General features: G+C 37.0%; 2 protein-coding genes across 3 annotated transcripts; one reads left to right on the top strand and one right to left on the bottom strand.

The window, feature by feature from the left end:
* Positions 1-1,272: 1,272 nt before the first annotated feature.
* Positions 1,273-6,024, top strand: ltap1 (lipid transport auxiliary protein 1). Its single transcript, XM_030158411.1, has 9 exons — positions 1,273-1,562; positions 1,764-1,782; positions 1,943-1,961; positions 2,586-2,687; positions 2,983-3,091; positions 3,192-3,245; positions 3,523-3,698; positions 4,758-4,816; positions 4,917-6,024. The coding sequence occupies exons 1-9, from the start codon at positions 1,499-1,501 to the stop codon at positions 5,134-5,136; spliced, it is 822 nt and encodes a 273-aa protein (XP_030014271.1). The 5' UTR covers positions 1,273-1,498; the 3' UTR covers positions 5,137-6,024.
* Positions 6,025-6,149: 125 nt separating this feature from the next.
* On the bottom strand, positions 6,150-19,991 carry tuft1a (tuftelin 1a). Of its 2 annotated transcripts, none has more exons than XM_030157530.1 (12): positions 19,785-19,991; positions 13,058-13,135; positions 11,269-11,370; positions 11,085-11,171; positions 10,775-10,825; positions 10,550-10,636; positions 9,731-9,841; positions 8,130-8,353; positions 7,912-8,017; positions 7,729-7,812; positions 7,401-7,495; positions 6,150-7,276 (listed from the first exon to the last, which is right to left on the bottom strand). In XM_030157530.1, exons 1-12 carry the CDS (start codon positions 19,842-19,844, stop codon positions 7,204-7,206), a joined length of 1,158 nt encoding a protein of 385 aa, XP_030013390.1. In that variant the 5' UTR covers positions 19,845-19,991; the 3' UTR covers positions 6,150-7,203. The 2 variants fall into 2 exon arrangements, with proteins under 2 accessions (XP_030013390.1, XP_030013391.1); XM_030157531.1 differs by lacking the exon at positions 19,785-19,991 and adding an exon at positions 13,633-13,730.
* Positions 19,992-21,184: the final 1,193 nt, after the last annotated feature.

Here is a 21,184-nt window from a genome sequence, read left to right as displayed (position 1 = left end):
TCTTGTTCACACAGACACAGTGGTACTTTAAGTTCATTCTTTGGGGTGTAGGACTCAGGGCTCCCGTGATCGACACATTATGTGACAAATGGCAGTTTGTAGTATTTCGTCAGTGAGACATGAATGATATCAATAATCTAATGTCAAGTAATCAAGCAGCAAAATAAACTGTGAGAAGGAGCGATATAAGTGTTTGAATTGGTTTGTGTATTTGACTGGATGTGGAAATGAGAAGATTAACCCCTGGTAGACTATAGCTGTAAATTTACATCAATATTTCACTGTTTTTGTAACTCTTTCTGAGTACATATGTTACCTGGTTAAACTGCAACCAATGTCAAAATTATGTTGGAATAATAGCGATATTAATTTTATGAGAGTCTACTGATATTTGGATCTTTTTTTATTGGATTGTTGACTGGAGGAATTGGTCAATAGCAGCAGCAATAGAATAATCAACCTACCCAAGACCAGCACCTTAATGTACAGTGGTGGCCAAAATCATAAGAACACCTGACAGATCTGAAAATATTGACCTTTTTTGACTCTAAATCATGATTTTATTTCATTATGTTCATGTAACAAGTGGTTGCTCCTAGCACAATAAACATCAAATGAAGTGATTCCTACTGTTTTATTCAGTTTAACCACAATCACACCTTCTGTGAAGGAACATGACTGTGTGACATTGGCAGTGAAATAGGCCTAGTTTGTTTTTTGAAAGGTCAGGATGTCTTTATTCTATGGTTTATAAAACATAATGATGACTTTATATATATATATATATATATATATATATATATATATATATATATATAATATATATATATATATATATATATATCACTCTTTCTAGGGGTATTTTACTGGCCAATTCAAAAGAAATGAAAAAAAAAAAATTAGATGAAACCTCTTACATATGCCAAGTGTTTTTGTTTTTGTTTTTTATAATTTTGGCCAACACTGTACATCCATATATCAATTATACCTAATGTCACCAATTTGCATCATAGTTATTGTACAATATTAACAATCTCCACTAAAGTTTTCTTGACAGCAGCAACACAAGGATGTATTTCTTTACATAATTGTAATAAATTTGGGCTGGAAGGGGTTAATCTTATCTTTCTTTGCGATTCACATGGCAGGAATTGCTTGTTAGCTTGTTTTTTTTATTCCGTGAGCTTACTTTTTGCCAGCAGAGGGCAGAAGAGGCTCAAAACCACATAAGACTTGACGTCACGTACAGTTGTACCAGTCACGTGACTTTACCGGAAGTCAACAAACCAAACGGTCAAATGCAACAACTCAAAGCACTTTATTAAACTTCTGCGCGTATGCATTTTTTGTTTCGTACCTTTTAACCTTCATGAATTTTAGAACCGACAACTGGAATGAAACCGTGTGCCTTACGGGAACCAACCGAGGGCCGTGTTTTGTTTGTCGCTTAGCTAACATTGACGCTTTTTTCGTTGAAGGTTGAACAGACAGACTCAAAATGCTCAGTGAGTCTCTGTCACGGAACGTCAACGTTGTTCTTGTGATGGCCTACGGAAGGTCTGGTGAGGCCCTGTCCTGTAGTTCCCTTTGTAATGTCACTGTCATTCTGTAACCATTCTCCTTTTAGTCATTTGTCATTGTTTTTTTCGTGTTTGTTCAATGTGGGATATTCTTAATCATTGGTTAGTTCAGTGCTGTTCCTCATTATGTCGTTGTTCATTGTTATCATTGTTCTTGTTTGTTTTTTTGTTGTTGTTTTTTAGCTTTCGTTGGATTCGTTTCGTGAGATACTGTTTATTATTATTATTATTATTATTATTATTATTATTATTATTATTATTGTTATTATTATCATTACACATAGCATTTAAATATAATTTAATTACCCTTCTGTTAGTATTTAGTTATACATTGTTATTTTTACTTATTTGTAATCATTAAGTTACTATGTTTGGTTTTGTGTGAGATATTCTATATTATATTTATGTTTTTGTTTGCTATATTCTTCATTATTGTTTTGTCACTTTTCATAATGTAGTTATTTTTGTGTGTGTTTTGCGTGAGATATTTTTTGTTATTATTATATAGATATTCTTTGTTTTTGTCACAGTGACAAATAAGAATTGGCAAGATGAGCAAGTAATTATTTTGTTATCCTTGTGTTTGGCTTTGTGTGATATATATATATATATATATATATATATATATATATATATATATATATATATATATATATAAAATATATATAAAATTTGTTTGTTTGTTAAATGCTTGATTGTGTTTTTCCTGAGACATTCTTTGCTATAATGTAGTATTTCATTATTACTTAGTTTTGATTTTTATTTTGTTACTTTTATCATTATTTAGTTATTTTTGAGTGTGTTTTGTGTGAGGTTTTTTTTTTAAATTATTATTTAGTTATTCATTAACATCTGTGTCATAAATAACACTTGACAAGAGGATCAACTGAAACTTCTATTGAAAAACTTTTTTATATGTACCTGAGAATATCAAATGGCATAAACAAAAGGTGTGTATAGGGCCTCTAAATTAACCTAATATTAAAACCACTGACTTGCTTCTAGGTGTTTGTTTTGCTCTTCATCTTTGTGAAAAGACAAATTATGCGATTTGCCATGAAGTCTCGAAGAGGACCACATGTTCCTCTTGGCCACAATGCTCCTAAGGTAACACTGGATTAACCTTCACTTTTAGATGGAATGGTTGGGGTGTCTTAAATGTGTATTGATATACTGTGTGTAGATGAGTATTAGTTTTACTCATATTAATTTGCTTACGCAGTATCTCAGCCCTCTGTATCTCCCCTTCGTGATTCTTTTTGAGGTTAGCTTTTGGTTAGAGTAATAGTTGTTCCTGTGGCTTTGGCATTGGCTAAGGTTAATGTCTCAGGAAATGAAATAAATCAGTGAGATGTTTCTGAAAGTGATGAAAACCAATTTCTGTGTGTATGTGTTTGTGTAGGAGCTGAGACAAGAAATAGAGGCCAAACTGTGCCAGGTCCAGAAAATCCACTTTGAGCCTCGTCTGCTGTCCCCAGATGATGATAGGCTAAAGCATAGAGACCAGTCTGGTTAGAGGAACACATAAACACAGATACGGTCACATCAGTCCTGATACAACATACTCGCAGTGTTGATCACAGTCATCAGAAGACTATGTGTGTGTTGCAGATTCCTGTGATTACCTGTACAGGATGAGAGCCCTGGATGCCATCAGAGACACTGGTAAACACTGCTGGTTTTGACTGTGCTGTTTTCCATACTGAGCTTTGTGTAAATATGTAAATACTTTTTATATTAGTGGATTTTGTCTGACTATTGTTTTTTTTTTATTAAACATGTATTACATTTAAACAGCATCGTTCAATATATTTTTCTGTGTTTATAGTTTATCGTCTTGAAGTTAGTTTTCTTTTTTTTTTTTTTTTTTTTTTAAAGCTTATTCACATTAAATAAGGAATTATATAAATAAATCATACCATGCTGTATGCTCTGCTGTTAGACCTCCCTTTTCGTGAACTGGGTGGGACGTCTACTGCTGTGACGGGGAAAAGATTTCGGACGTGGCTACTGCAGCTACGTAAATCACACTGCCTGTTCCGAAACAGCCAAGACAAGACAAGCTCCCTCATCGACACAGTGTTAGATGGTTACAACAAAGCTCGCCATGGGTCAGAGGTCAGTGTTTGTCTATGTAAGAGACACATTTTCAAGATATACATAGAATTACATTATGATGTGATATTGATAATATAGTAAGACAGGGATATATTGTATTACTTACGCTCACAATATGTGATACACGTTGTATTCTTGCACAAAGTGAACATATTTGCCTGCACTACTTCTTATTGATGGTGCAAGTATAATTTGTGTGATACAGATAAAAGATGTACCAAAAAAGAATCCATGCATTGTTTTGACTTCATTTCATCTCAGTTGTCAAATTTTGTGAAACTGACTCTACACTGCCATGAATAAATGAATAATTACCCTGCCCCCCAAAGGGAGGCAAGGGTATTGTTTTTGGTTCAGTTTGTTTGTTTGTTTGTTAACACTCTAGCAGCAGAACTATTGGTTGAATTCATACCAAATTTGGTTTATAGATTGCCAGTGACCCAGAATAGATCTGATTAAATTTTGGGAAAAGTAGGTCAAAGTTACAATTTTTTAAATGAATTTTTATAATCGCTTTTTTTTTCCCATTTACTTATAATGGGTGAAATTTCATGTGCTTATAGCAGCAAAACTATTGGGTGAATTCATACCAAATTGGGTTTATAGATTGCCAGTGACCCAGAATGGATCTCATTACATTTTGGGAACAGTAGGTCAAAGTTCAAATTTCTCATGAATTTTTAAAATCTTCCCATTTACTTATAATGGGCAAAATATGTGCAAGGGGCGGGGTTTGTTGTGCCTGGCACCACTTATTTTCCCTTTTTCTTTCATTATCACTTTTACAAATTGTCTTCAGATATATCAAGTATCATAAAATTGCTTTATTATGATACTATCATCATTAGAAGCAACATATTGTGAATTACTCTGTGATTCCCACCTGTAGTAAATGTATGTCTTTTAATAGCAGCCATATGATTAGCATGATTTTTAAAGTATAGAGTCAAAATTTGAACCCAGACATTGCTCATAAAGTAATAATAATATTAATATTATGTACAAGTCTTGGTTTTGTGATGAAGTGCGTCCTCACTGGTGTTTACTTTTTGTCCGTAGGCTTTTGGTGAAGCTGAGTTTTTGAAATACCAGGAAGCGCTGACTGAACTGGCCTCTGTGTGAGTGATTTTCCCCACTTTGCTTCTCTTTTAAGCTAATCCCTATGTGGAATGTTAATTATACACTCAGAACAATCTGTTTCTCCCTCCTCTGTTTCAGTGTGAAGTCTCACAGCAGCAGCAGCAACACTCTGAGCCAGCACCATCAGACCGCAGCCAAAGACTTGACCATTACCACAGAGCCTGCGAGCCCCTCCACCTCCCCGACCCAAACCACCTACCTCACATCTACAGCTCAGCAGCGCAGCAAGCGGTCCAGACACTTCCTGGAGTTAAAGAACTTCAAAGACAACTACAACACTCTGGATAGTACGCTTTGAAAAACCTACAACATCCGTCCAAAGGAAAAGTCAACGATTAGTGCTGCCAGTGTAAAAGTGCCTAGAGTGAAGTCAGAAAGCACTGCCTTTATGTACTAACCCAAATTGCCTGGTTTACAGTTTACTACATATCAGACATATGTTACAATGTGCTTTACCTTAATGTAACTTGTGCAAATATTATTGTTAATGCACGCATGCCTGCTGTATTTGGGCATAAATAACTAAGACAAACAGCTATAGCAAATGATGTTAAGAAGCAAGAGTGATTTGACCAAAACACACCAGAGCTCTGGGAATATGCAACAGCATTAGACAATCAGTATTTATTGCACAATATAAGAGCCTATGCACACTGTTAAAGTTGACTAACTGCATGTACTGTATATATCCCTTTAGTTACTCGTACTTGTGAATGAGAAAGAATGAGAAAGCCAGTGTTACTGGCCGGTTCACACTGAGAAAAACATACACTGTCACTTGTGTTTACATGTCTGTCTGTCCGTCTGTCTGTCTCTTCGATGAATTAAGCACCTCTTATTTTTTAGCCTTAAAGTGTTGTTTTACAGAAGCCATACTTGAAAACATTATTTTTCTGATTGAATTTTAATCATGTTCTGGACTGGTTTTAACTTTTTAATCTTCTTTTCAGTGCAATGTAATTTAATAGTATTCCAGTTCTTAATTGGATTCTGAATGTGAAATCTTACACCTGAGGACGTCTCTTTGACAACGTATTGTTTCTTTTATGCTACATTAGAGGTTGACTGGCATCCAGTACTTATTTGGGAGTAACAGTCATCAGACATGAATTGTAATGCCAGTTTTATTTTGAGTGGTGCTCTCTGTACAAATTGCCATCCAAATAAAAAGTGTAACATACAAGTTCTATGTTCTATCATGTTTTCAGCATAACATATTTGTAGTGCAAATACTGTCCAGCAGATGGCAGCCTCTGCATAATAATCTGCTGTCAAAACCCAGGTTAAATTAGTTGTGCAACAAACGAGCCATAATTTTCAGGACTTTATTCAAAGAGACAAAAAACACAGATAATAGATTAGAATACATGTCATATAAAATCTCCTCTATCACACAGCCTAGAGGTTTATATTATAAATAAATACAAAGAACGTGGTTAGGCAGAAATTACAAATCACATCAGTGAATATTATTTACAACACACAGTGACTACTTACACAGTGGCAGGAAACTGAAATGTTCTACAAGAAGATTGTATAAAGTAATGACACCTCTATGAAGCAGTAATGTCAAATATCTTCATCAGCACTGACATTATGTGTTTCTTTATGCATTCACTTTAATAAGGTGCCATATTGTCTTAGTTTGAGACATAAAGCCACACTGTAATTTAGAACTCAACAAATCAACCGCCCTCATAAATCCACAGGGTCTTCTACAGTCTACCGTCAGTATTTACAATCAAAACAAAGGATTCACTCATTAAAGTGAACAGTCCAAACAAGGACAAGAGTTAGCTCTTCTGGTTAATGAATGACCGATCTGTTACGACACAGGAGTAAGTCATATTGATGCTACATTACATTACATTACCGTACATGGTCTTCTCATAACCTAGTTTAGATCTTGTGAAAAATGTCGTTTTACACTTTGCACGACAGCTGTGTTTTGATATAACTAAGCAGATGTTATAAACTCAAAGGTCAAAGTAGTTCTCACACATGGTAAAATGTGGAAACGTCTGCGTATAAAGTGTTAAAATGCAAAGCATCAAATGCATGTCAGCTGACCAGTACACCTATGTACTGACATTTAAAGTCTCACATACACATTTGATCCTTCACATTCACTCATGTATGGACACACATAACAAGCCATGCATGTGTGCTAACAAACTCTGTAAAAAAAAAAAAAAAAAATCCTTCAAGAGTGTACACTGAGTGGAAATGCTGATGCAGAGAAGTCACGTCTCTTAGCTTAAATATTCACAGACTCAGATCTACAAGCAGAGCTTGTTTGGTTTCAGTTGTAATTCAGAAGAGTTAGTGACTGTGAGCCCTTCTGTTTTCCTTCTGCACAGCGGCTTCATGACTTGATCTCGATGACTTTGATGAAAGGGAGTGGCTTATTAGACGAGGTGGAGGGCTTGAGTGGTTTACTGAGGGGACAAGAAGAAAAACAGATATATGACACATTAAAAACAGCATAAAACCTTGAGTCTGTATATGTGTTTGCACGATTTCCGTGAGGCCAGAGGTAGAAATCAATGCCTAATAAGTTACCTGTAGACGATCTGGGGATTACGCTCTGATGAAAGGTAGGAATTTGATCTTTGACCCCCAAGAAAGTAGTCCATCTGGTCATGCATCTCCCGGTTCTGCACAAACAAGAAGTTATGGGTCAGTTTGTATGAAAAAAGGCAAAAAAACACAAAACAGGCAACCTTTTGTGTCCGGTAAGATCATTTTCCTCTCAAATTTCTTCTGCAGAGATAGGACTGAGAAGGATTTATTGTTCCTTCTGTCACTAATTCCTGTCTTTGCTCTGACTCTTCACTTTGAACCCATCTAAAAATATATTTTATAGGAGATAAAAATGCGCAGCTCTCACCTCAGCTTCCAAGAACGCCACTTTCTCCTCCAGCTCTTTGATCACGCGGTCCCGCTCCTGGATCACCATGCGTGAATTCTGGAGCTGAAGATGAACAAACACACAGTGAGCTCTAAGCTCTTCACAAATATGAAATGGAGATAAAGTGTTTGCATTATAGAGTCTCGCACATGTGCATCTCACCTGTTCAATCATGTGTCTGACTTTCCTCTGCTGACTTTTCAGCATGTCATCCAGATGGTGGATCTTCTCTTTAAGAACTGCCACCTCCTTCTCCAACTGCTCAGCCCTAAAAATATACATGCAGTTTTAGCACACGGCTGTTGATTTGACACATTACGTACTTGTGCATGTGTTGATGATAATACTGCACATTTCACAGTTAATGTATAGAAGCTCACCTCTGCTCCCCTTTCTGGTCCCCCTCTCTGATCTTGCGTAGTTCACCGAGTTCCTCCTCCCGGTTGCGGATTTCCTCCCTCAAGGTGGCACTCTCCTGCTCCATCCCTCCCAGCAGCCTCTGGAGTTCTTCAATGCGTTTGTCTTTCTTGTCATTGGCTTCTTCTGTGGTCTTCAGCTTCTCCTCCTGTTCACTTAGACGGTCCCTCAGCTGGTTCCCTTCAGCCTGGACAGAGGAGAGAGAAGAGGGGGTGTTGTGTTGCTTTGTTTCGTTTAAAATAATCTGTGGAGGAAGTATTTAAAAGTAAAATCTACTAAATATGAAAAGAAGGTTCAGTAAAATCAGAGAAAATAGTTAGTGTTAATACTACATATGATGTTTTTGGAATCATTTTCCCAGTGCATTAATATGTTTGCTGGAGTTTACTGCTGTAGGTATTTAATGGTGAGCTAATTTTAATTATTTTATAAACTGTTGTGCAGTTTACTCTACAGCACAGGTGTCAAAACCGGCTCGCCAAAGGGTCCGTTCCAGCCCATGGGATGAATTTGTGATTTGCAAAAGTTATACTGAAAATCAATGGAGTCATAATAGTTTTAATTTTAGGTTCCACATACAGACCAATTCAATCTAATGTGGGTCAGACCAGTAAAATGCTATCATATTAACCTATAAATAATGAAAACAGCAAATGTTCTCTTTTTTAAATGTAAAATGTGAAAATGTTTACATTTACAAACTATCCTTTTCCAAAAATTGTAGATAACCTGAACAAATATGAACAACCTGAAATGTCATTTTAAGTGTCATTTTCACAACATTCTGCTCCTTACTAAATGTTTGGTGTTTTTGTAATTGTAAAGGAAGTTGTAATATACATGTGTAAATGATAAACTGAGGCAGAATATTGTTAAAATTGCAGTTATTTTTCTTGAGACATTTCAGATTGTTCATGTTATTCAGATTTTTAACAAAACTTTGAAGATGTAAACATTTCATAATGTAATTTGACTTTTCACTGTTATTATTTAACTGGTCCAGCCCACTTGAGATCATATTGGGCTGAATGTGGTCCCTGAACTAAAATGAGTTTGACAGCCCTGCTCTACAGCAATCATCATATTCTATAAGATCGTCTCATGTTTAAGAGCAGTGATATCCTGTTAGAACCAGATATCTCTGAAAAGTCAACTCTAATAGGAAAGAAAAACCGGCTTGTTTTCAGCACCATGTAAATGTATTTTCCAGATAATCCGGGAGGGTTTTAAAACAGTTTATTTATCTTAAGGAGGATGTGAACTCATAAAGAGACATTTAATCCTTATCACAAACATTCAGAATCAACACATTTGAAGATATGAGGTTTTTACTTGACAGGAACAGAATGAAAAGTGAAAACGAAAAGTGAGTAAAGCTGTCAGACAAATAAAAAGTACTATTTGCCTCTGAAATGAGTAAAACTGCAAACTTGCAGTACAAGCCCCTTAAATTTGCACTGAAGTAGATTAGTGAAGTGAAAGTATTTAGTGACATTCCACTACTGCTTAAGATGCAGTGTTTTTATTATTATTTTGCATTATAAATACTGCATGTATGCGTTACCTGCAGCCTCTCTTTTTCCTCTTGGTGTTTTTTCTCAGCCTCTTGGAGTTGTGCATACAAGCGCTTACTGACTTCTCTCAGTTTGGCTCTCTCTGCTTCATCATCCACTTCCTAATAGAGAAACAAAGAAATAGATTGATGATTTAGTGGATTATGCAATATAACATCTTGTTTGCTGACGTGAGAAGAAAAAAAGCTCAGTGTTTCTGGCTGTCTTTACGACAGCAGGCGTGTCTGTGTGCGTCAGTGAGGGAGCTGGATTTCAACCAATATTTCCCTCCTTTTTCTGCAACACTGGGAGTAAGCCATATATTTAGCATGAGTCATAGTTAAATACTATAATTAGGGCAAAAACAATCACGCAAACTCTTTGTTGTCAACACTGTTGTGTTAGCACAAAATACTACTGACATGGCTGATAGAGGTGCACAGCTCAAAGACAGTAACAAAACGATTAAAGGATGAAACAGCTGAGGAATGCTGGGAACAATGACGAAGGCCTGAGCACAATAACACATGCAGGCAAAGGAACAGCTTGTGCTAGAACAGCCCTCTCACACATTTTTATGCACCCTAGGGTAATATAAGCACTTTTCTCTCACACTCAAAGCGAGACTCGTCACTGTTTGCTTTCTGTTTAACTTTACACCTTTTCCTTGTGTGTATCTGGGAGCTGCGTGTCAAAGATCACTTTACAGGCTTCTCATGAAACAAACTGGCACGCATTGCCAAGAGGAAAACACACATTTGTAAAGACACACACACATACTGTACATAACCAAACTTCAACACAGATCATCTATGTGGTAGACTGCTCACCTGTACGTCTGTTTTAGAGCCTCCTTTAGGTGAAGGTGACGTGCTCTTTCTGAACGGAACGCTGACCTTCCACCCATTAGTGTGAGACTGGAGGGAGAAAAAGAGGAAATGCGTTAAGAAAAGTAAAAGATGGAGATGAGAGAGGTGGAGGAAATTCCACTGAAGTCACAGGATGTAAGGTTAACAATGGTGAGGGCACAACAGAGCAGTTCCAAATAGACGTACCTTGTTTTTGGCCGCCATCTGCTCCCTCAGTGTCTTCAGGCAATACCTCACCTGTAAATACACCAAGTTGTTGTAAGTTATTGAAATAATATGTTTTTTGTCTATGATGTGTGTAGTAGGACTGTTAGTTGAAGTGTCAGCCTCTCCCAACTGATCGACACATAATATTCAGTATCAGCGCCGGGAAAACAAGGGAGGGGACGCAGACAGAATCATGTGAGCCAGGAGGAATTTACATGATGCAAACTAATTCTTCGATAATTCAAGGCAGAGAGAGTTAAAGTCAAAGTTGGATTCTTGCCAGACTGACCTCTTGTATCTGTGAAACTTCATCTGACAACATCTTCAGGCTCTGTTGGTGTTTCTGCTGCTCTTGTCTGCGTGCTTCTAGATACACCTGCAAGAGGCAAATACACGGATGTAAAACCTACAAACACATTTACATAAATACAAAACACAACAAACAAAATGTCCAGCCAAAGTGCCGCTCCCACCTTGATGACCTCCACCTGCTCCTCTGTAGATTTGACAGGTTCAGGGGTCAAAGATCTCTTGTCACTTGCTGGTTGTACCACTGCAAATGCACGTCCGATGGGCTGCAGAATAAAGAGGGGTTACAGTATGCACATTGACGCATAAGCATGGGTGGATGTATTTCCAAACACCATAAAAAAAAAGCAAAATGGCACAGTGCTTTGGGAATACAGGAATGTTTGTGATGAGTATTGCACAGCAGCATTTGGAAAAACCCAGTAAAATTTAATTCAACTATTCAACTACTTCAACAATAAACTCCTTTTCCTAGACTTCTGAGAAAAGGATTCCTGTGTCTGTGTGTGCGACTGACTGTCAATCTCTGTAAACAGGACAGCGATAATCACCACAGAGGCCTGGACTAACCCATAAACATCTGGCTGCTCTTTTAGAAGTGGTAGACAGACTTGGTCAAAACCTACAAGCCAAGAGAGTGAGAGGGAGGGCAGTGCAGAAGAAGGTGGAGAGGCGTTATGTAACTCCTCTGCTCTGGTGGTCCTTTTTTGGTACTGATTTCTGGAAGAACAATGCCTGTCTTGAAGCGTTTTGAGTTGCCTTGTGTGGGATGAACACTAATGAGAAGCAGTGGAGCAGTGTTTACAACCACTAAGAGTCTCTGGACAGTTTGTGTGTAGGAACATGGAATAAACACACAGTAGCTTCAGACTATGAAGACAGTTAACTCAAGTTTAACCCATACAGACCCACACATCCACTAGTGACCAAAATCATCTACTGTTCTAAAGTATCTAATACCTGTTGATCCACTAATCCTATCAATACATGTAAATAACTGGTGTAAAAAAATGCAGTTTGTCATCTTTTCATGGTGATGATGAAAATTCTTTATTCAGTCATCACATAATACAACCAGTGTCAACACTACAAACATTACCAACAGGTTAGTGACTGAAAAGGCACAGGCAGAAGCAGAATGCTTATATTAATGCCTGTCCTAAATAACAAATTCAGCTGCCATGCATTCAACATAGGAAAAAGAAAAAACAAAAATGCATACAACCAAACAAGCAAAAACATAAAAAAGTGAAACTAAACCAGAAAACCAGAAAACATAACCAACCAAATTAATGGTAATTTAATGTAGAGTCAAAAATAAATTCTTTACTTATTACTTATTAGATCTTAACAATTGTATCCTTCAAAAATTGCCCTACGTACCATTTTTTTAAAAACCAAAAATGAGCTACACATTCTTAAATCCATACTGGCCTCATTGCATAGTTTAACTCCAACAATAGATGCACCTCTCCTTTTAGTTTCTTTTCTAGCTTTTTGTACAACAAATTCTTTTCATGGTCATCAGATATGACCCATTTGGACGTTCAGAGGCTCCATAATGAACATGGAAACACCATCATCTTCTACAACATTAATTCAACAGTAAAACCCATGGAGTTGGATCAGTGACAGTGGATGGAGACACTTCTTTTTACGTTCAGTTATTGATATATTTGATGAAAATGTGACTTTTCCTTCAGTTTTCTCTGTTTTGATATAATAACCTTGAGTTTTCATGAACATCTACATTAAATGGAGGAAATTAAATAGGAAAATACATGATTTACAGTGAAATTTCAAAATACAACACACACACACACACACAATAACACACATTAAAGCTTAACTTTCTGTGTATTCATGCTCTGCTCTTCCTCATACCACTCTGATACACTCTGCTCTAGTGTCAGACTAAAGATCGTAGGTTATTAACGTCCAGGATGTTCTCACCTTGTCTCGCTGCTGCTCTGTGCTCCGAGCTGCCTGGTTCTGGTCGTGGAGTGTGAGACGCAGCCGCCTGCACCCCTCCTGAAAAACCCAATGAAGACAGGACAAAATGTAATGAATCCACAAAGAGGCCGTTATGTGATGGAGAAACTGATTGAGGACTATTTTGAGGAGAGGGGAAAAAGAGGAGGAGAGACTGAGTCATACTCACTGAATGAAACAGTGAAGGAGGGAGAGAGGGGGCAGTAACCAGTAAGAGAGAGAGGTAAGAGCGTCACAGAGAATGCCAAAGTTTTTCACAGCTGCACAGAGACAGATTGTTTGATTTAAATTGTGTGCTACGGACGTCACAGGGACTTAGGCGGCAACTCTCTAGCCAATTGGAAGCAGCCGCTGGATTTCTGGGAAAGTGGGCAGAAAATGTCATGTCAAGCAAGACACAACATTTCCATGGCAACAAAATCACATAGTAGCCATAAAACACTGGCAAACTCACGACATAAGAACAGAGAAGAGCAAGACAAAGACAAATTAACACACATGCAACATAGAATTGAACATGAAAAAGCAAAACTCACAAGCGTTCCTCGTTTCGTTTTACTCTGAAGTACATTTACTGGGAAAAGGCTCAACTGGGATGTGACTGGGTGTGTGTCCTCCAGTACAGGGAACCCCCCTTCATAAGAGATACCCAGTGTGTGCGTGTGTGTGTGTGCGAGTCTGAGTATGCGGATATGAGGGAGGAGGTCAGAGACATTATATAAGCCATTCCAGCCATCACATCTTGTTCTGTTTATTTTTCTGTGTGTATCCCTAGTGTCGTCCTCGTGGGTAAATTCATGTCAACTCGACACGAAACAGGCAAAGAAGGAACGACATAAATGTAGACACACATAAAACGCTGCAAGAAGTCACATCTAAGACTAATTAAACTAAGGAAATACATGTTTTTGTGTTGTCAGACAACACATTTTGCTCATGTCATGGAGGTTATTTGTTTGTATTATTAATGCAAGACCCTTTGTTCAAACCTTTTTTGTCCTTAATCGTCTTAATACAATAAAATTACTGAAATTCTATTACTGGTTTGAAATGCCTGAAACTATAAAGTACCAGAATGAATTCTTCTAAAGTACTTTGTCAAAGTTAGAATTTTCAAGTGGAAATCTTATTCATACATATACATATACATATACATATACATATACATATACATATACATATACATACATATTGTCTTTATGTCTTAGCAAATGTACATGTTTCAGTCTAAATGCACTAGTTTACATATCTGTGGTTTCTTTCATGTTAGATATTTTTGCTCGTTTTAAACATCTTCTGTTGGTAGACCAAAAGCATAAATCACTAATAATAATTGAATAACTTCTGAAACACTAATCCTATCAATGTATGTAAATGCAGTTTCTACACCCATCCATGGCATCAGATATGACCTATTTGGACATTCAGAGGCTCTGAAGTGAACATGGAAAAACTGTCATATTCTGCTACATTTATTCATCAATAAATCTTGTGTAGTTTGACAAATGGACAGTAGCTGTAGATGGTTGCTTTTATGTTCAATTCATGATAGATTTTGCCTAAAAAAGTACTTCTTCCTTCTTTCTTTGTTTAGATACAAAAAACCTTTCAATTTACTTGGAGTTTTTATGAACATCCACATGATCAGAATTAGGCTAAATACAGGATTTTCAGTGAAAAATACAAAATACAGAGTAATATTAGGTTAAATTCAGAGAAAAATTCATTTGGAAGAGGCCACTAAAATAGATCTAGGTCTTTATCTGTTAATTTTTATAGCATTTCCCTGATTTTATTGCTTTTTCTTTTTTGTTCTTGGGAGCCAAGTTTTTGCTGTGACTGTTATGAAACAGTGCACGTGCACATATTTCAGATTCACTGGTGATTTATAATTTAATAAGACTGGTGTCTGGGGTAATGAGAGGAATTTGACTTGTTCAGCTGGTGATCATGATCGTCGTGTTTGTCTTTCTCCAAACTGCATTTGAGTGGGTGTGTGTCATCATTGTTTGTGCCTTCCTGTACAGTAAATCTGTATTTCTTTTGTACATATCATGCAGCACAAAAGGCTACTTAATGTTACCTTGAATGTCTTGTTCTAATCTCATACTGTTCATTGTGGCACTGAAACTGAATAAAAGAGGTGACACTCAGAAAGAATTTTTACTGTATCTCCTGAGGTATGTACCCTGGTGCCTGGCGTGCAGAATGGCCTTGATTCTAACCAGAGGTGAAATGTACTGTGCTGTGTTGCGTGATAAAGATAAAGAGCAGTGAGAGGTTATAAAATGAAAGGCATGTCTTCCAAAGAAGGACTTTAAGATTAGAAGGAAGTACACTAACAGGAGCAAAAGCACAGTGGGAGGAATAGGAAAGAAAAAGAAAGTCAGACTGAAAGAACAATAAGTAGAAGCAGGGGAAATAACATGCGGGGTGGGGGTCCAGTTATAACAAACAGAAGTCAGTAAAATGAAAGCAAAATGCCCCCCTTCCTCAACATGCTTTCCTCTCAGATTACCAACACCTAAAAGCTCTACTAGGGCAGAGCGATTACGGGAAAGAAAGGGAGGAAAAGAGAGGAGGGGGAGAGAGAAGAGAACAGTGAGAGGGTTGTTAAGAAGGAATCCATGGTTATACAACTTCTCGGGCCCTTCATAGTGGACCAGACAAAGAGTCCGGCTAATCCTCACTCCTGCATCAAATCTGTACACCCTAGTCTCTCTCTGTCTGTTTTCCCTTTTGTATCCGCATACACAAAAATGCTGTTTAACCCACCTTCAAAGATAACCTGTAATACTAGACTTCCCTGGATCACAGACAAAGAAACCGATGGGATGTGCTCATGGAGGCTGACGCATGCATGCACACGTACACAGCCGTTCACACACGGAAAAACACACACAATAACTCAGAGTACACACTACAGGGCAGAAACCTGAAACTAAGCACACATAGCATCCACACTGATGGGCGCACTGACAATGGGCACAAAGGACCACGGGGTACAGTCAGGCTGAAAGGCTTAAAGGGTATGAAGACGCTTTTGTTTTCCATTTTGGTTTGAACGAGAGTGTAAATCATCTGAGGGGGAGTACTGATAAACAGACAGCTGATGAATGTCAAGACAGTGAAGCAGCAGCAGACATTAAGACGAAAGTAGTAAAATATTAAATCCTCCATAGCCTCCGGATCCAGCATTCCATAAAAAAAACAAAAACAAAAACGCTCAGGTATGTGTGTGCGTGTGAGCACTTCAGCATCCATTAAATCACTCCATCCCTCTCATGCACCCCCCCATACCTGCAGCACAGATGTCACTTTTGTCTTCTGTCCAAATGCAGCATAAACTTTAGCCCAGGAGGCCCCAAGTCGACAGGTGTGAGTCGACAGGGTTGGATATCATGTCAGAGTTTACAATACTGATGCCAAATCCAGTTTCAGTACCAGACTTTTACTTCTGTCAGTGTTTTGCTTTGGGGAAGTGTAAAAAACATTGCAAAAACTTTCTAGAAAGAAGACGTTTATCCTTCAGTACAACCAAACTGCCTGGTATTACGTACAGAAAGATGACATTTTACTAATTATATTGATTAAGTTTATAATTGTTGTTGTTAGAGGTGGGCAATATGGACAAAGATTTTAACCTTGATGTTTTTTTTTTAATGTTTGGAAGATTTATGATTTTAATCAATTGTCCTGGCTACATGATCTGTAGCAAAAACTTGATTAAAAAGAAAAAAAATCTGTCTTTACTACATATCTGACTGGAGAAACACATTCACAACTCATATTTTACAAAAAGCTGTTGCAAGTCGTTTGAATTTTTGTTGAGTGACAAAGGTCTCTAAAAGAATGATCCTGATTTTTCTACATTTTAAGAAAGCAAAACTTTGATTTATTGATTTAACTCCATATATTGTCCAACCTTACGTTGGCCCTTAAAAGTCGACAACAGCTCAACCTCAAAGATTAAGCATATGCCTTACAGATGAGCAAATCTTTCTTGGCTATATTTCTAAAAGAATGCTATAGTGTAAAAAGTCTAGCAGCTGAAACCAAAAAAATGTAACGAAGTAAAGTCATTTCAGGCTTCATTTAGTGTTCTTCAACTGAGAGGTTGTGTCTCCAGTCTGGCTTCTGTGATATATGAGAATATTATGCAACTATTTGGTTTAGTTACTGGTTAAATTTAGCTCCGTAGCAGCTTATTAAGCCAAAATTAGATTTATTTTCTTAAAATGAACTTTCATAACCTAAATTGTTTGATATGATTATTATTATTATTAAGACTAATTTCCCAGAAACAAGCCATTTTTACTCTCTTGAGATCACTTTTTTTCAGCTCTAACCTCATTGTACCTTAGATTAATCTGCAAAAAATTTCTGTCAGTGTTAATTATTTTCTTTATTGAACTAATGATTAAAGAGGAACAGGATCAGACTAAAATGTGCATGACTCAGACATATTCACTCACTGAATATGAAAAAACTCTTCAGACTATTATTATATTTTAGTAAAATTCTAAGGACACATCCCGTTAGTACCCAACATGCTCTGGGTTCAGAACACAGACACTCTCTTGTAAATCCTTAAGCATCTTGTATCTGAGCTGTAATTCCCAGGCTGATGGTGGCTGACGTCTGTCTGAGGCTTGGCCCTTTCAGTCAGTCAACAGTCTGTACAAACTCAAAGGTTAAGTAAACTTTAAAGAGACGAGTCAGGTTGAAGTGTGAAGTGTTGAATGTGTTTTGCATCTTCAAAAAGCCTAAACAGGTTTCACTAAAGATGAATTATGAAATCATCTCACATTCTGTACTCAAGATGTAATTATCTTTACATCGTCATACTCTGTTGGGTATTTTACTAGACTGTGTGACATGTAAACCAGGTGTGCTGATACATATTTCAGTCATTTTACCACATAGATGCATTTCTGTTTGGGCTATTTCCAGTCAGTGATGTCAGACACTCCTGACAGAGACGACGGTGACTGAGGATGAGCAAAGACATCTGGAATGTGTGAAGTCATGCAATGTAGGGAACGTAAATGACCGCAGGGATAACTGTAGCTTTATTTAAATGTGCATGAGTCAAATAAAACATGTTTTTGTCTCACTATGGAGGAAAGCTGTGCCTCAGTTTCAGTTTATCAAATCTACAAGTTACCAATCAGATGTTTCCGTCTGCAACAAATATAACAGAACATTTAGTTTTTCAGAATGTTTGAGTTCATCTGGTCTTATTTAGGGATATGATCATTCGTCTCAGTTCCAGGAAATACTGTAACATCCAAACAAACATCTTTCTCTGCTACATTCCTTCTCCTAATGTATCCTTCCAGTCATGTCCCTGATAAATGGTTTGAGGTCAATTTTTTTTAAATATTCTTTCATTCCTACTTGTCATTATGGTATGTTACAGACAGAAGTGAAATACCTCTGTGGTTTGATGAAGTCTGACCTGAATAAGTATATCACATATGTAAATACTGCTGGGTGACTATTTGCCTATTGGACTGGACTTTGATAAAGATGAATTTGTGTTCTGTATAGAGTGATGCAAATCAGTGAAATGTTAACATTTCATACATGTTATTTAAACAGTAGTTGAACAAACATGGAGTTTCATCTATTGCTTCACAGCACATTCCTGAACTCAATTAATCAGTTTATTATGAGTGTGAGTGGTGCTGCCCTTTGTACACTCTGACCTTTTTCACATTTGTACAGTTACACAACTGTAACTGATATTAAAGTCTAGACTTTCACTATTAACACAAATGTAGAAACAGGCTTTCAAATTCTGCACTGGCATAAAAGATTGACTCTGTCACTTATTTTAATATTATAATGAAATGTCCTGGTCAGTGTGCACAGTGGCTTTTCATAAGAGAATATAGATCAGTCTGCTGCTGGCAGGTATGACTTCAGCAGGAGGCTGCTGATAAGGTGAAAGTGTCATGTTGCTCCGCAACCTCATAAACCACAGGACACATTAACGGTTTACTTTTATTCAGAACAAAGTCAATGATTAAACAGCTGCTGCCATAGACACTAGATGAAGCGGCTGATCATTCATTTACAAATATTTAACAAAAAACAAAGTTTAAGGAAGTGTCCTGTTCAGTCTAGTGTAACACAACTTCACATGCACAGGTGGTGACATGCTGCACAAGAGGAGCTTTTCCCAGTGTGTGTCTGAGCTGCCTTCAGTCTGTCACAACTGCACATGTAAGCCCCCAAATGATGCAGAGGGAAGCACCGGTGACAGGCACAGATGTGACTGGACTAAGGCTGCCATACCATGTGTGTGTGAGAGTGTGTGTGCTAATACTTTAAATACTATAAGGACATATAAGTAGATGAAGCCACTCAGCCTACAGATCTCTCACATATCACAGTCACAAAACCACAAAACCCAGAGCAGTCCATAAATCTGACAACACAGCCCTGTCAAACAGTTTAATACTAAGAATAAACAAACCATAAGCAAATAAAAGGAGGAACAACACATAAAATAAAAAAAGGGAGTAAAGATGTGGTTTTATGTTCAATTCATTCATTCACGAACAGCTTATTATCATCACGAAGTTTCCGTAAAATGAATCAAAAACCCACTTAAATCTGATATTATTGAATATACAGTCCTGGATTCTGTAATAGAAATGTAATATAGAGTAAAACTTACCCCATAATCCTGATTCCGGATGTTATCAAATGTGCACAAACTCCGTGTGACTCCGTTCATGTTTGAAAGATATAAATACACAAAGAACCCGGTAAACAAATAAATAAATAAATAAAGTGTAAATATAGTGGGTGTCCTCCTGTGTCTGGTGTGTTCTGGTCCACGGTAGCTGCTGCTGTTGTCAGTCCACACACCGGCCTGCGGGGCTCGCGCCTCTGCCTCCTCCTCTTCTTAGAAGCTCGTGCAATAACTCAGCTCACTTTTCTCATCACGTCACTGTGGGAGTGCGCCACAGCACCCCGCCCACAACACAACACCAAAAGGCCAAATAGGGAACTAGGGAACTGGGATAAATGTGCGCAGGGAGGGTCAGAGGACCGGCTACACAACTATAGGGACAGAAACTAAACTAAACTAAAACTAAAAAACAAACCCCCACAAACTGGAGCACCAGGGTCATGATGTGACACTGGTGGGAGTATAAGATGTTTGTACAAGTTGAACATGAATGAGATCAAATCCAGACCCTGCTGAAGGTGTGTGCTCATTTTACATATAAATAATTCATTGGAAAAGTTTAACTCCTGAATGAACCCGTTTAAGGAGTATAACCTTACAAAGCAAGTGAAAACAGACTAGTGCTGTTTACTTTTCGGTCATTTTTGATCAATCCACTACTGAATACTCATTATATCATGAATAACATATTTGTTTGTTGTTTGTTTGTTTATTGCAACTGCCTTTTTAAGTTGTCGGTAGTTTTGTTTTTTGTTTTTCTTTTTGTCTTTCCCTTTCCTTTTTTCTTCTGTTTTTTGTTTTGTTTTGTTTTCCTTTTTGTAAATGTCTGAAAATATGATAAAATCAATAAAAATTTAAATGACAAAAAATAATAATAATAACATATAAATCAAACTTTAAAGACCCACAATTATTTGTGTCATAACTTCCACATTTTTCTTGACTTTCCCAAGAAATATATCACCATATATTATCAAATTATCCTCTGCATTTTGCATTTTTCAGTGAAAATCAGGTATTTTTCCAGTTTGATTTTATTTAATTTACTGATCATGTAGGTGTACATAAAAGTTCAGAATAAACTGAAAGGTTATTAGAACAGAATCAGACAAAAAATAGGAAAAAGTGACTTTTTTTTATCAAAATATATCATTAACTGAACATAAAAACAAGTGTCTCCATCCACTGTCATTGATTCAACTCCATGGGTTTTACTGGTGAATCAATGTTGTCGAAGATGACTGTGTTTCCACATTCACCGTGGGACCTCTGAACGTCCAAATGGGTCATATCTGATGAGATACTGCATTTTATCTGAATCATTTACATATATTGATCATATATATTGATATATTGATTGATTATTGGATTAACAGTTATTA

This window comes from Sphaeramia orbicularis, chromosome 16 (assembly GCF_902148855.1).
Source record: "Sphaeramia orbicularis chromosome 16, fSphaOr1.1, whole genome shotgun sequence".
Lineage (NCBI taxonomy): Eukaryota > Metazoa > Chordata > Actinopteri > Kurtiformes > Apogonidae > Sphaeramia > Sphaeramia orbicularis.
This window is presented reverse-complemented; position numbering and strand designations above follow the sequence as displayed.